This window comes from Anabas testudineus, chromosome 15, assembly GCF_900324465.2.
Source record: "Anabas testudineus chromosome 15, fAnaTes1.2, whole genome shotgun sequence".
In the NCBI taxonomy this organism is placed as follows: domain Eukaryota; kingdom Metazoa; phylum Chordata; class Actinopteri; order Anabantiformes; family Anabantidae; genus Anabas; species Anabas testudineus.
In genome coordinates this window covers 8,207,343-8,222,220 of record NC_046624.1, presented here as the reverse complement: position 1 = coordinate 8,222,220, position 14,878 = coordinate 8,207,343, and the positions used below count along the sequence as shown (strand labels likewise).

General features: G+C 38.6%; 1 protein-coding gene across 27 annotated transcripts in view; it reads left to right on the top strand.

Moving 5' to 3' along the window:
* The window catches only part of LOC113159466 (neurexin-1a), a 217,797-nt gene that overhangs the window by 183,854 nt on the left and 19,065 nt on the right, over positions 1-14,878 (top strand). For all 27 annotated transcript variants that reach the window (XM_026356180.1, XM_026356188.1, XM_026356175.1 and 24 more), the window contains one exon: positions 984-1,303. In XM_026356180.1, coding sequence (XP_026211965.1) covers positions 984-1,303 — 320 coding nt within the window. The remainder of the gene's footprint in view (positions 1-983; positions 1,304-14,878) is intronic.

Genomic DNA, 14,878 nt, shown 5'->3' with positions numbered 1-14,878 from the left:
AGTACTTAGTGTCATTTGATCTATTCTGATTAAACTGATAGCAGTGATAAATAGAGAGCAACATGAATTGGCATCAGAATTTTGAGTCCCTTTAACAGACGTTGTAAATATGTATAGGGCATAAGAAGAAGGAACTGTAATATAAAATAAACTGAGTGCATGCTTTGTTTTTTATAGTTTAATAACTAATTCATATTTTCACTCTAAATGTGAAATGAGCCCTATCATTTTTATATCTTTTTTTTTGTTTTTTTGTTTGTTTGTTTGTTTGTTGGTTGGTTGGTTGGTTTCTGTTTTGCATTATAAAAGTGCTTTCACAAAATGTCTTTTGGTTTTTCATGTGCCCAACCATGTTTGTTCTGTGGTTGCTTTTGCTAAAAGGATGAATAGTTTCAAATTTCCTAGTCTGCCCTGCTTCCTGTAAGATTGCACACGAGAAAAAGCCCAAACTCGCAGCCTGTAACCTCTTCTTTTTTCATGCTTGCTGTGTTCCACGTTTGCAAATCACAAAATTTGAAAGAGCAATGCAAAATATCATAAGACACAATCAAAAATATGTTTTTAGCTTATTTTTGCTGAAAATGTTTTATATACTATATTTCCTTCCCAGGTAATGCCATCCAAACAGCTTCTGCTTTTACGATTATGTTATCTTTCCAGTGTAGTTACGTATTGCATTTCCATAACATAGCTACTTCTGATTAATCTTTTTTCTTGATGTAGTAGATTAGACTGCCCTTTTAGCAAAGCTGATTTTCTAAATCCTGTGTTTTTATTTTGTTTTATTTCCTTTTTTCTTCTCATAGGCATCTCATCATTATAACTGCAATAAATTACCAGGGTTTACTACTTCAACCCGTAATTTATTGGTCTCATTAGCCTCTGGGCAAATAATCTGTCTTTTTTTTTTTTTTACTTTCAGTAAAAATGGCTGAGTCCACAGTTCAACATTCTTGTATATATGTAACATTGTTTTCCCACAGGGCGACAGCTTACAATCTTCAACAGCCAAACGACTATACAGATTGGGGGCTGGGAGCGGGACCGGAGCCGATCCTTTCAGGGCCAGCTTTCGGGCCTCTACTATAATGGCTTGAAGGTGTTCAACATGGCCGCAGAGGGTGATCCTAACATAAGAATCCAGGGCAGCGTGCGGCTTGTAGGGGAGTCACCCTCCTCTATCACACCACAGTCGAGCACTACGGCCAATCGCTCCGAGACATCCACGTCCATTCTGGAAATCACCACTACCACGGCGTCCAACAGGCGAGTCAAGCAGACTACACCTCGAGAGCCTCAGCAGGTAAGATCATTTAAGAATGATTCCTTTGTAAGTGAGTTCGATTTACCTCATCATTCTCTCTACTTGCATGATGCATTTTGAAATCCTCACAGTGCACGGCATGAAGTTAAGCACATCTTAGATTAATATGATACATTATGCCTTTATGTGGTGGAATATATGCGTTATTGTATTGTGTCACATCTTTCTTCTCCTTGAGTGTTCTGACCTAAAAACTGAAGGAAAATAAGTGCAGTGTTCCACCATGGGGAGCAGCACCACAGGCGCACTGTCAAGTGTTTCTCTCGTGCAATCAGATGTGGCACCGTGTGGTGTGTGTGTGATAACCATCATAGAGGTCCTCCATCATCTTTATCTGTCCTGCATGAGCGGTGCTGCATCTGCAGGAGCATATTACTTCTCAAATGTCACAATGTGTGACTAAACAATGCAACACAAAACGTGTGTCCTATCGAATGAAATGGGGAGAAGACTGTTCTTTTGGCACAGCCCCTGCCAAGAATGGAAAACATTTCCTGTTGAATATCTGACAATAGCAGCAGCTGCACATTTAAAATTCAAATAAATACTATAAAAGTTAATTATTAGGCTATTAGAGAAGCCTTTGTGTCTTAGTTTGACTGACTTCTGTCTCTTTCACACTTTACTCATAAAAGAATCCTAATTCCTAATCCTAGTTTAACTGCTTACTTAGGTTTTAAAAATTTAAATGGCAATTTGAGAGTTTGTGTCAGAATCACCGACGTTATATACTGCTATATATCATTGTACTAGGAATTAGTTTTTAACAAATATGCTGACAGAAATCCATTCCAATTAAGGAATACCTGCACAGTGGACATATGCCACTAAAAACTAACAAGACTGAATTGTTCTTATCTTATTTGTAAAATGCCTTCATGTGGTGTTGGGTGGTGAACAAAATAAAAAAAAGAAGCTTTGTGTCCAACAGGAATTTTTCAACCTGTAAAAACAATCAAAAGTGCAGTGAGTGAAGTCACTGCAACAAAATTGATTAACACCGGGCTTATTTTCTTAACTAATTAACTCTTGACATTATGAAGCTCTTATTTCTGCTCGGATATAAAGAAAGTTAGATGTTACTGTGTAGAAATGCAGGAAATATGAAGATTTGTAGGTTTGCAGAACACATTAAAACTTAAATATGTATTTAAAATATTCACTCTTTGTCAGCTTTACACTGTAGCCATTTAAGTATAGTCATAGACCACAATGACCCTTTAATCAGGACTTTATCAGCTTTGCAAATATAATTTAAAATTATTCTGGATTTAACTCATTTTGGATTAATCTGGTTGAGTAGAACGAGATTACAGCATCTCCAAGAGGAGTCATATTGTCATATTAACATCATATTGTAAATTAAACACACAATGAAAATAAATTGATTTTAATTATTTTCTGTCTTTACTGTTTCACAGTTTTTTAATATAAAATAGCTAAAAAATAAAACCTGTGAAACCACACTTGAGCTTTTATAAATGATCAGTGATCAGTTCAAAGCATTCAGGTTCATCTTTTGATTCACAATGCAGTTCAGCTGAAAGCTCATATCATGAAATGAACCTTATTTTCAACTTAGCAGCAGCCCTCGCCTAACTTTCTCTCTCTCCTTCTGACCTGAGCCTATCAGAATAGTTTGTGTAAGGGTCTGCAGGTGCTGACAAATAATACAATAAAAAATATTGATCCAGTGGAATGGTTTTTTCTCAGACTCAGCATGGTTCTTGAACCGTTGCAGAAGCATGTAATGCAGGCGAAATATCAGACAATAGACTATAATTATATCCCAACTCCATGCGGTGTTATAAATTGCCACCAAGGAACCACGAGATTGGCAGAAAGGAACAAGCTTGATAAGATTGATGTCCTGTTTTTTAGAGCTTTTCATCTGGAGAGAAGTGATATAAATGACCATGACAATGTTGAAATGCAGTTTATGACCAAGACATGCAGTATGAGTATATCTATTGATTAATTCAGTCACTCCTTTCTTTCAGCGCGATACAATTTTTAGATGTCTGACATTATGCCCTTATGCTTATCAGATTCTGCTTGAATAGTTTAATCAATAACAATTTACCTTGTAGCAATTATGTGAACGACTATTGTTTTTGATGCAAGTAGTACAGTTCAAATTGAAAGCTGTTTTGTTCCGTGGTCCATAGGTGCCAGTTGTTTTTAAAGAATACACAGAGTGTGTCAGTCACACATTATCCAACTAAGCGGCGAAATTATTCGAGACAGATGTTGTAATGTTACAGTATGTTGTGCAGCAAACTCACATTTTTAGAGTGATACATAAAGGCTGGAAAAAAGTAGAATAGTCAAGGCTAACTGTGCTGCTTTAGGTGATAGCTAATGCATTCACACACAAAAAAAAAAGGTAATTGGATTAAAGAGTTGTTTTGCAATGTAGGTGGAGAGATGAATAAGGCGTGCAAAAATGTGTGTGGTGGGAGTTGTCATTGTGTTCAGTTTGATGCAATGTGACGACCTTCCCATGGAGAGCTCCTGTGGTAGGAAATTTTTTGTCTCAGGACACTACACTTAGAAAAACATCATGTCTGGCATCTGTAAAAGGAGATGGTGCATTCACTGTCCTTTCTCTGTGACTAGTCAGCATTTTAATCATTGTCCAGCTGTTCCATCTCCCCTCTGATGGCGAATGCAATTCAGTGAATGCTTTTATATCCTAAGAGCCCTACATTACTGGGATACGCACATTTTTAGTATGGATTGCCTCAGTGGAAATAGTAGTTACAGCAGTATCATCCTCTAACCATTGAAGTGCAGTGAAGGTGGTGCCCTAAAAAATGTAGATCAGTCTGTCAAAGAGGGCAGTTGGATCTCACATAATAATAAAAAAATCTTTGAGACCTTTTATAGGCAAATCTTAACAATAAGAGGTGATGACCAAAGCACTTTGGTGTTAATTCAAGGGACACGAATATCCAGTTAAAGTCATATGCCTTTTGCTTTCAGCACCAGTCTTTATGGTGACAATGATATGGCAGTTTTTAGCCTCTTTAAGGTGATGTATTCCCAAACAGGATATGTGGAGAAAAATAATTAAATTAGAGCACAACCATGCTCTGTTGCATGCGTATCACTCTGTTAGCTCCTATGACCCACCAGCTAACAAACAAGTGTGATTTTATTCAGTCTGAGGCCAAGGAGGTCAAGGAGTATATAATGAGAGAATACTAAATCATCCAGTACTTGATACAAAAAGACATATGCAACCAATACTGGTGCCTTGTTGTGCACAAGTGATCAAAATGAAAACATAATAAAGTCTTTCAATGACACTGACTCTGTAGATCACTGGCCCACTTTTCTCCTACACGGTAATGTCAGTGCTAATCATCATTAGTATAATGATTTTGAAGGGTCTCAGGGGACTCTGCCTTCTCAGGTGCCCAATAAAAAACTTATCTAAATGCCTGAATGGGGTTATATTGTTATTGAATACTGAGGACCTTGGCTTATGGGTAACATTACATTCTTTTCAAACCACTGGGTGTCCACTCATGCTTTATTAACAATAATATTATCATCTTAGAGCACACTGGCCTAATCAGAGCAGAAATGCACCATGGGAAAAAAACAGATGACTCAGAGTTGTTATTTTAATAGCGACTACAATGTTACATTGTATAATGGATAATTGAATTGATTTAATTCCACAACTTACAACCCACTCAAATACAATACAGATGGTAAATAATAATGAAACCTAGCATCAATGTTACATCTATTTCGATCATATATTAAGGTTTATGGACTTTTCACAGTTTTCACGCTCTTCTGGGCCAAAAATAGGCTGTGCGCTTCCTGCCCTAAGCAGGGAAGATAGCTTACTCTATAGGCGTTGCTGTCATGTGTTAATGAAGTGTTTGCTTCGTGTAGCAGTCCCTGGTCACATCCAATTAAACCATAATGCACTTGCGTATGCATTCACAAACAATAGAGCAGCTCCTGTACATATACACCAAGAAGTGCTGCTTATGACTCTTGTCTTCTATGTCAGATTCATTTATTTATAGTTAAAGAGTAGTTCTTCCTCCTTTACACCCAAAAAAGTAAACTTTGTGTTAATTGGAGACTAAAACACAGTAGAGCATATGCTGATGTCAACCTGGAGCCCAAACTGCCAACCTACACAGGTCTAATGGCAACATGACCTGCCAATGGTTGGGCACTCAAGCATTATAGTGACCTTGTTAATCTGTCTCTGTATTACTCAGTAAAATATTTTAAGCAGTTTCATTTGTGGAATAATTGCATTTTGGAAAAAAAAAGTTCTGGAAGCTCATATTTTATATTTTAAGTAGGTTTTAACAACAGCTGCTACTAATGTGAAAGTGTGGGATATGATCATAACTGTTGCATTAAATACTGAGTACATGGAGGCCAGAGTGAACTCAACAGCACATTTTTGAAGGGCTGGTTAAAATGGAGGTAAAATGTCAAGCTGTAGAAAGATAACATTTAATACTAGATCATGCTTAATCAAAACCACTCAAGGATAAGAGATATTACCCTATGTAGCTGTTACTCTCCCAGCAAGAAAAAGAAAAGAAAAGAAGAAGGCCTGCTATCTAGAAGAGCCATTGAGAGCTCTTGACAGTGATGGATACTCACCTGCATTGCTCTGCATTATCAACCCCGGCCAGCACACATACAGTATATAAATCTCTTGAGTAGTCATAGTGTGAGGCTGCCCTCCACCACTAGTGTGTAGAAACATCCTCTGAAGTTGCTAGTGGCTTCAGTATCATGATGAGAGACAAGTACTCTTGTAACACAGTATTGTATTTGTGTGCTGTAATTTTACTTAAGTATGTTTATTTTCAACATACACGTTACGTACCTAATAATAACAGAGTGCACCAGAAATTCCCTAAACTTCAGAATTAGTTAATTTGTTGGGAACCACTGCCCTAAAAGACCAAAAAATATATATAAGTTAGTTATGTTTGCTCAAATTAAAATAAGTTAATTTTCACTTTTGAGTACAGTAATGTTTTGTTATAGTAACAGTACTTTTACTTGAGTAAAATAATTAGTACACTTTGGGGGTATGTATTAGTACACAAAAATGGGTTTAAGTGTCAGTATTAAGCATTTAAGAAACATTAAATGGTTATTATCTACCTTTTATTGTCCACTTGTTGCTGTGGTGCTATTGTAGTTAGAGATTATTAGAATGTGCATTAAACAAGATTAAAAGTCGACATTCTTGCAACTCAAGTCTGCCCTCACATGCCAGTGACAGCTGCTTGTCATATCCACGAGCGAAAGCACTGTCAGGCAGAGCAGAGCGTGATCATTCTCCCATGAGCATGCTAACATGCTAACATTTACAGTTCTAACACGTTAATGCGTAACAGATGGGGTCATTATGTTTTTTTTAGCTTGCATGGTAACATTTCCTAATGAGCTGAGCACTAACCACAAACTTTAAGATCGATGGGAATGTCATTAGGTTTTGTAGGTGTTTGGTCTGAAGTATAATATATTTGTTTGTTTTGCACTAGGGACCTTGAATATTAAATGTAATACCAGAATTTCTCAGATATGTTACAGCGTTGTCTTGTACAATTTTCGTACAGCTATAATATTCTTTAAACAAATGACATACTGTATTAGACCTCATATGACATTTCACATTTGCTATGTTTTTTACCTATCCTTTTAACACTAGACAATTTCTGTTTTATAGCTTGTTGTTTGTGGAAATTCAAGAAATGTAGATTATAGCGTGTTCCCAGGGAGAATGAATGGCCGCTATGTCACACCATCACTGCCAAATAGCCAATTGCCCCCACTATTTCTGAATTAACCCTAGGTGAGGTGGGTGTAATGGCCGTTCAGGGGAAGTGAGAAACATTCAAAACACATTGTGTGGGCCATTTCATCTGCGCTCACATCACACGGGTCAGTTCCAGCTGAACTGGCTGGTAGTGGCTCTGTTTGTCTTGCTCTTTGCAACAAGGGGCAGAAACTTGGCTTCTATATAATTCACAAGGATAATCAAAGATTTGACGTGCACCTCTGTTACACCCTCGGCGCAGTGTTTGTGTACCTCCCAGCCTCCCTTGCTGGCTGTTACAAACAAAATATAATAAACTTAACGTCACAGTAATCTTGTGGTGAAAAATCTTCTGCAACTAAGTACCCAATAACTGCTCAGTCTGCAGCTTCTCTCCTTTTTATAATCATCCATGCACTGTCTCCTTATTGTGTCTGGTACTACCTTCAGGCTGTGTTGTGATTGTCTTTATACTGGTATGGATTATTGTTTTACAAGCTAAGGCTGCAGTACAGTAAAGCTGCACATGCTAGATTTAATACTAATCCTGCATGCATCAATATTCAGACCTGAGACTTATCTTGAGTATTAAGCACTGCTCAGGAGAGTGCACACATGATTGCAGGTCCTTTAATTGTGCTACACGATATGATACTCAGACTTGAAAGTAAGGATAAGTCACAAACCCATTTAATTTGAGGTCCACAATATCTACTTTAGATGTTTCAAAATATTTTAAACCATAATTAAAAGACCAATTCTGCAGCTTCCTGTTGAAGTTCCTGTAGGCAGTGAATTTAAAATCACAGATACAGTACAGTGTGTGTTGTTTTTATTGTCTGCTGTACCATTGGACCCTAATGATACATGATATTTATGTAGCAGAAAAAGCCTAGTAATGAGCCTAATCTACCTTTGTTTTACTACAAAGTCAGCCATTTTGTGATAATTCTGTGCAGTCTAGTAATGAGATGCTAAGCAGTTTCCTTGCATTTAAGTTTAAGCTTTACCAAGTTACTAAGCAACAGACTGCTCACCACAGTGCAGTAAGTTGTTGTTGATTGACAGGCATATACTCAGTTAGTCGAAAGGCACTTTTCTCTTCAACTAATGGAAAAAAGCATTGACTAAAAAAGGCACAACTGAAAAAGCTAAGAGTGAAAATTAATGTTTCATTTCATATTATATTGCATTTTAGCCATGTGTTTGTGACTTACAGTATACTCATAAAATGCTGTATTCTGAATTCAATGTGAGTTTATTTATAAGATGGCTTTTATATTGCTTCTCTTCATTTCAGTATCACAGAAATAGAAGTAATACACCAGGATGTTGCAGCTAAATAGTATGCAACTTTCTGTCGTGCACACAGATGTACGGTTGAGACACAAGTGGATCTACATCCTATTAAATCAAATTACCCTGTATAAAGTAAAACCATGGTTTTAAAAAGGCCTAAATCATCAAGGACTTCCCAACATAAGTTCTTTCCTTATTTTAAGTTTTGGTCCATATTTTGTCCTGGATCATCTGACTCCATTGCAAAATATCTTTATCCACAACTGTATGGACCTGATGCTGCATCGGTTCCATCCCACATGTTGTTCGTTGCATTATCATTCTTTTTCTCTTAACATTTAACGTTTAACTGCTGCTGAGCTTGTCAATGCTAGAGAAATCACGCTGAGCTGCTGAGGTGGTTTCGGTACCTTCTGTGCCACAGAAAACAAGAACTGTCAGATTTTCAGAAATGTCTGTATCGACTTGGTACTGAAGTATCGGTTCTTGTGACATCCGTGTAGCTCTAATCCACACCTCCAGTCTTGTTTTCATGATTGGATTCCAACTCCTGGCTTCTTGTTGCTGAATATAATTAAATGTCTTGACTGGAGGAGCATTCAGCAGAGTAAGGCACATGCATAGTGCATTTTCATTCTTTTAAAAATACAAACATGTACTGCTGAACCTTTGGAATCTTTAAGTACAGCTAATAATTAGAGATATTCTTGTACTATAAAAGTTTTTGCACTGAGTGGAACAATGTATAAACAGGAAATCACTGGTTTGCAGAGAGGATGTTCTTTTTTTCTTTTTCTATTGCATTTCTCGCCTTTGTGTATTTGTATTAATAGGAATTACTTGTCACAATGCAAACCCCGGTGGAAGTGTTATCCTCAACTTATCTAGACCAGATTTTATTTTAAGATTAAAACCAGGCAAAGATTTTTTTTTTTTTTCTGAATTTCTACCTTTTGTGTGCTTGCCAATTAAAACCAGACACGTGCACAGCAAACTGAGTAGTTACTGAGGAAACACACAATGTCGTGCATTAAGAGGGAAAAGGATTAATCAGCAAGGGTTCAGTCATATTGAATAAGTCTTGCTTCATTCAGGATATTGAACCTAACTCTCGCATGGAGTTGGAGGCATCCTGCAGTATTCAGTGTGAGTGTCCGTGCCCTGTGATGTTGCATTTCCTTCAATTATTCACAGAAAGAAAACATCCTCGGGATAAGATTTCCCCTGCAATGCAGATGTATGGGATTGACCATCATGCTACTGAGATACTGTAAGCTTTAGAAACAAAAGAGCAATGGCCAAAAATGACTCACATCACTGACAGGTGCACTATTGATTTTTTTTTTTCATTATATTTATTGTCTTTTATTCCCTTTTGCCTTGTGCTTTTCTGTTTCTACCCACGCCGGAGAGAAACAGAAAAGCCACAGCGGATAATTCAAAAGCCACACGTGTAACAAACAATGATGATTTGTTGAGAGCAGGAACAGGTTGGATTCAGGATATGAGGATGAACAGCTCTTGTGTGTGTCGCTGACCTCCCAACCTTGGCTTTAAAGTGAGGCGTGTGTTGTTGTAGGTGGTCCTGGAATGTGCTGCCCCGGGCACAGTCATGGGTTTGTGCCCACTCACTGCTGACAGATGGCAAAGGAGGTAACACTGTAAACCTGAGGTGGCCCCAGGCCCCCGGCATTCACTCCCAGCGACAGACCATATCCATCATCTCGGCCTCACCAGGGGCCACTGTGGAAACTGCCCTTCAACACTGCGTTGAGTCCATGTGACTTGCTGATCCATTCCACCTTGGCAAAGGTGTACACATACAGTACATGCCATTGTGTGCCAGTGTGCATTCTCATGATGTGATGGTTTTTTGCTTTTTCTAATAGTTAAGAGCAGAGACAGGCGTGTCTGCAGCTGGTGGTTGATGAGCCAGCTGAGGCACAATGACGCCTTGTCGTCTTTTGCTGGCTTAATGTCTGTTAGTAGTCTTGTAAGGTTTCTGAAATTCTTGAAGTCGCGTTCGTCATAGTTATTGCCATTATTAAGTTGACAAAGAAGCATCTTGGTTTTTGCAGGTTTTGCACTACTGGCAGCATAACAGAGGAGGACTGATTGTTCCGCTAAGTCTGTTTGGATGACAAGAATAAAACCTACGCAGTGTGAATGTTGTCTCTGTTCTTTTATAAAGTGTTGGTTTGTGCGCGGAGGAGATACTGACACCAACAGCTTTACAGCATGTTTTATAGACCATATTGTTGTCTCTCAGGACATTTGCTGTTATGATTTGTAGAAACAGAAGATAGTCCTGGGCCAACTGTTGAGCATAAGATAGAATTTCTCCTACAGTGCACTGCTCCCACCTGCAACATTCTGCCATGAGCTGCTTTATACATTACATTAATGAATTGGTGCTGTTCCAAGTGCTCATTGAACTGTGTTCATCTCATTTCATTTAAAAACATAGTTTTCCCAAAAGCTGGCACAAAGTATCAGGCTCAAAACAGTTTGTGCATCCAAAAGGTCCTTTATTTATGTTACCATGGTGAGTCAAATTTAACATTTAGTTGTTTCCCAAAACAGAAATCTGTATAAATAGACAACCCAATAAAATCCACAATTTATTCATTCACTTGTAGGAAACAGAAGCGTTGTATCATTGCAAAGAACATTTGAAAATCTATTTAATTTCTATGTTTTGTGTTTCATACTAACCTAGTAATTGCATATGCAACTGCCTAGAGCTTTAGATTAAGATCCTACTATATCTTAATATGGCTGGTTCTGCTCAGGGTGGGGTGCAGCCATCTTAGATCTTCGATCCGATGTTGAACGCTGAAGCAAATACTGTAAAGGTATGTTTAGAGATGTAGGGGAGGACTATATAAAGTAACGTCATTAGCAGATCGATTAAGTTCAGCTAAAACAAAGTCAGGTATAGAAATGAAATAAAGGCATCCGGCAAAGAAAGCTTGTTAGCCTCGCTCATAAGTAGATAATTAGAAGAAAGGTAGTCATTTCAAAAATGGCCTTGAAGAAGACATTCAGTGTACTCAATTCTCAAGCCAGCCTCTGGTTATTAATTGAACCAGTTTGTTTAAATTCATGGTTCGATGTTTTGGGAAATACACTTTTTGTCAAGCTGGATATATAGCCGCAGCAGATGATAACTTTAACTCAGCATGGATACTGGAAGGAGGGGGAAATGGTTCTATCCAAGGGGAAGGTCTCAGTCTGCTCACTGTACCGCCATTAATTAATATTTATACTGCTTTGATGTATACAGAGTAAAAGGGGCATGCTGTGAACGTGTTTTTGTATAGATACACCAATATGTAGCTGCTCAAATCAAAATTAAAAAAAGCATAAATAATTAAAAAGGGGCTTTTTTATTTATGAGACTATTTGTACATTCGTAGTTCTTAACAGTCTGCCATTACAACACTGCCTGAGGGATAGATTAGTGATCAAAAATCAATACTTTACATGAGTGACTTCAAATTTGCAATTATTCTTCATATTCACTCTGAATATTTTTACTGTGTCTTTCCTCTCTGCTGAATTCCATTGCTCATTAGTTTATAACAGTGACACTCGGCCCTTTGTGAATGACACATCCAAACCTGGAGGACAGGAATCTGATTATAATGCTACTCTGTGGGAGCTACAGGTGACCTGGTCTCCTGTTGTAGGGCAAAGCTGCTCTTCCTCTTTCCTCATGTCATGTTTTTGCAAACGTTACACATGGGAATTAGATCTGAGCACATTCATCTCAGTAGTGATGGCATCTATATTAGGATGACAAATTTGTTCCTGTCACCTGATGAGGGACTGGGACTGCATGTCAAGTTGCAGGTAAAGTCAGGAAGACAGTGATTTGTGGCCACGCTGCATATCGCTTTCTCTTCTGTTCTCTCTTTTCACACAAAACACAAAATCACACGTTTTGTCATCTATTTTTAGATTTTGCGAGAAAGGAACACGAAGAATTCCACTTTGGATTGATCCACACTGTTTCACCACAAAAAAGCAAATGTGTGTATGTTAGCATTTAGATAGAAAGCGCCATGATTACAAGTCATTCTTTGGTAATTGTTATTCCTTCCCCCCCCCCCAGCTTATCCTTAGTGCATGATATTCTTCCTGGGCAGTTCTCTGCTCTCAGGCCAGATTACTACCAGGGCGAGATACAGACACGCACAGAGCTCCAGATTCGATTTCAGATAACGAAAATATCAGGGCATCCAGAGGGGAAAATGCTTCAATGCAGACAGATTTCATTTATCTGAGAAGTGTGAAAGCAAGGATAAGGGGGAGGGACATAGTCAAGCATGTAATACACTTTCTATGGAGCAGCGTTTATGCATAGGCAAGAGAGAGAAGAAATGAGAGAACAAGAGGGGGAAGCGTGGGAGGAAGATGGAGGCAGATAGCGTCTTATGAATTTCATATTAAGATTTTATCATTTAGAGCATGTAGCTAACAGAAGGCATCCAGCCTTCTCCTGTCTAATCTGCTAGAAGCTATATGCTACATGGCAGCCGCTCGGTGTGCACTGTCTGCACCATGAGGTGATTACAGGCACTTGTCCATATTGTGTGCGCATTATTTATATGTCACAGTAATAAATAGCACGCTTAATTAGAAATCAAAATACTGAATGTGTGCACGGTACACAGTGTCCCGGGCTTAGAGTTGTGTGAGAGGCCAAATTAGGCATCAGTCACACATGGTACTCACGCACTCTGAGCGAGGGACTGACACAGCTATAGCATGACGCAGCCACTGGCTGGGACTTTGTGTTTCCTCCCAGCCAGACATCTTCCCTTGTTACCTGGGTGCCTTATCATACGCTGTGCTGAGTGTTGAATTTGCATTAAGGCCATGCGGATGACTGTTCCTGGAAAATAAGTTGAATGTGGTCCTGAGGGGGACTTGAGGAACATCTACAAAGCAGTTCAGCAGTGCCTTGAAGCAGCCACATTAAAAAGAGTCCTAATACAGCAGTGTTCTCAGGTCCCCGAGAGGGAGCGTGTTTAACGAGGGCATAGGCATGTGTACATTTTGAAGCAGCTCTGTAATTACCTCATATCCACATCTTCTTGTACAGTTCACCTTTTACACTCCTACATTACCCTGTACCTGTCCCTTTTGTATCACTCACTTAAAAGCGGCCTTTTGTTTTACGCAGCAGAAGCCTTTCCTAGGCCTGTGCACTGAACTAGCAATTGACCTGTCACTACTCTCTCATTTCTCAGTGTTTTTGTCGTCTGCAGTTTTCACTGTGCTCATTTCCTTCATTTTACTTCCACTGTGACAAATTCATCAATGCACTGTCACAGTGCCAACAACCTTAACGCACCTCAATAATAATGGAATCTGATGCTTTTTGTGCAAACATACATATTAACTGAGTCTGTTCAGATTGAATCAAGCAGACTATTAATGCGTGACTGAAACAAATCAAAGTATTTTCTACAATTTCAGCTCAAAGTGTATTTTAGTCCCAATTTTCAATGAAATGTACGGTTCAGGCTAATGCATGTTTCTGAGCTTGTATGTTTCCACACACACAGACCGTGGGTGTACCAGGTGTGTGAAGCTGCCTCCCAGCACCTTGTTAGGTTGTCTGGGGTGCAATGACTCAAGCCTCAAGGAAGATGTATGGCAAGACAGGAACATGCGGGTACCAGGGGAGGAGATGGAAAGCCTCGGACCATTCTTTTTTTAATGACACTCTGATACTGAGCCTGAGGTCCAGTTGCAGCAACAGCTGCCTCGTTTTAAATAAAGCAGAGGCTTTCTCCCAAAAGAGATGGTGTCTTATAACTCAGCATGCGAAAACAGCTGTCCACCATGAAGAGTCGTGGGCAGCATGCACAAGCAGTGAAAACAGAAAGAAGTAGAAACAAATTATTCAGAGTTAATTGCCTTTGAAAAATGTCAGGTTCTTTTTGCATCAATTGTCTGGTGAAATATCACAATACCTGCAGAACACACTCAGGGGTCTGCCTATCTTCAAAGTCATATAATGCATAATATAATGCTGACAGCTTTGAACAATAAAAATGTTATTTGCCCCAATGTTTTGATGTTCCTTAAGCTGAAGTTTTTGGAGTCAGAAAAGTCAGAAAAACAAGAGTGTTGTTGTGTTTATTGTAACATTATGAGGATGCACTACAATCTAAAATAGACTATGACTAACAAGCCATTCCTAAATAGTTTCTCAAGCTGTTTATCTCCGCTGTGGTTATTACTTTCACAAATAATATATATTTTTACTTTGCTTTTATTCACTTCAGTATGTATTATCTCCACTGAGGGATAAGGGCACAACATATTAACTGTTTCAAACAGGTCAAGCTGCGTTTTGTTTTGGTGACTAATACGTGAGGCTGTTAATTACTATGCTGTATTTTCTGGTGCAACACTTTTCT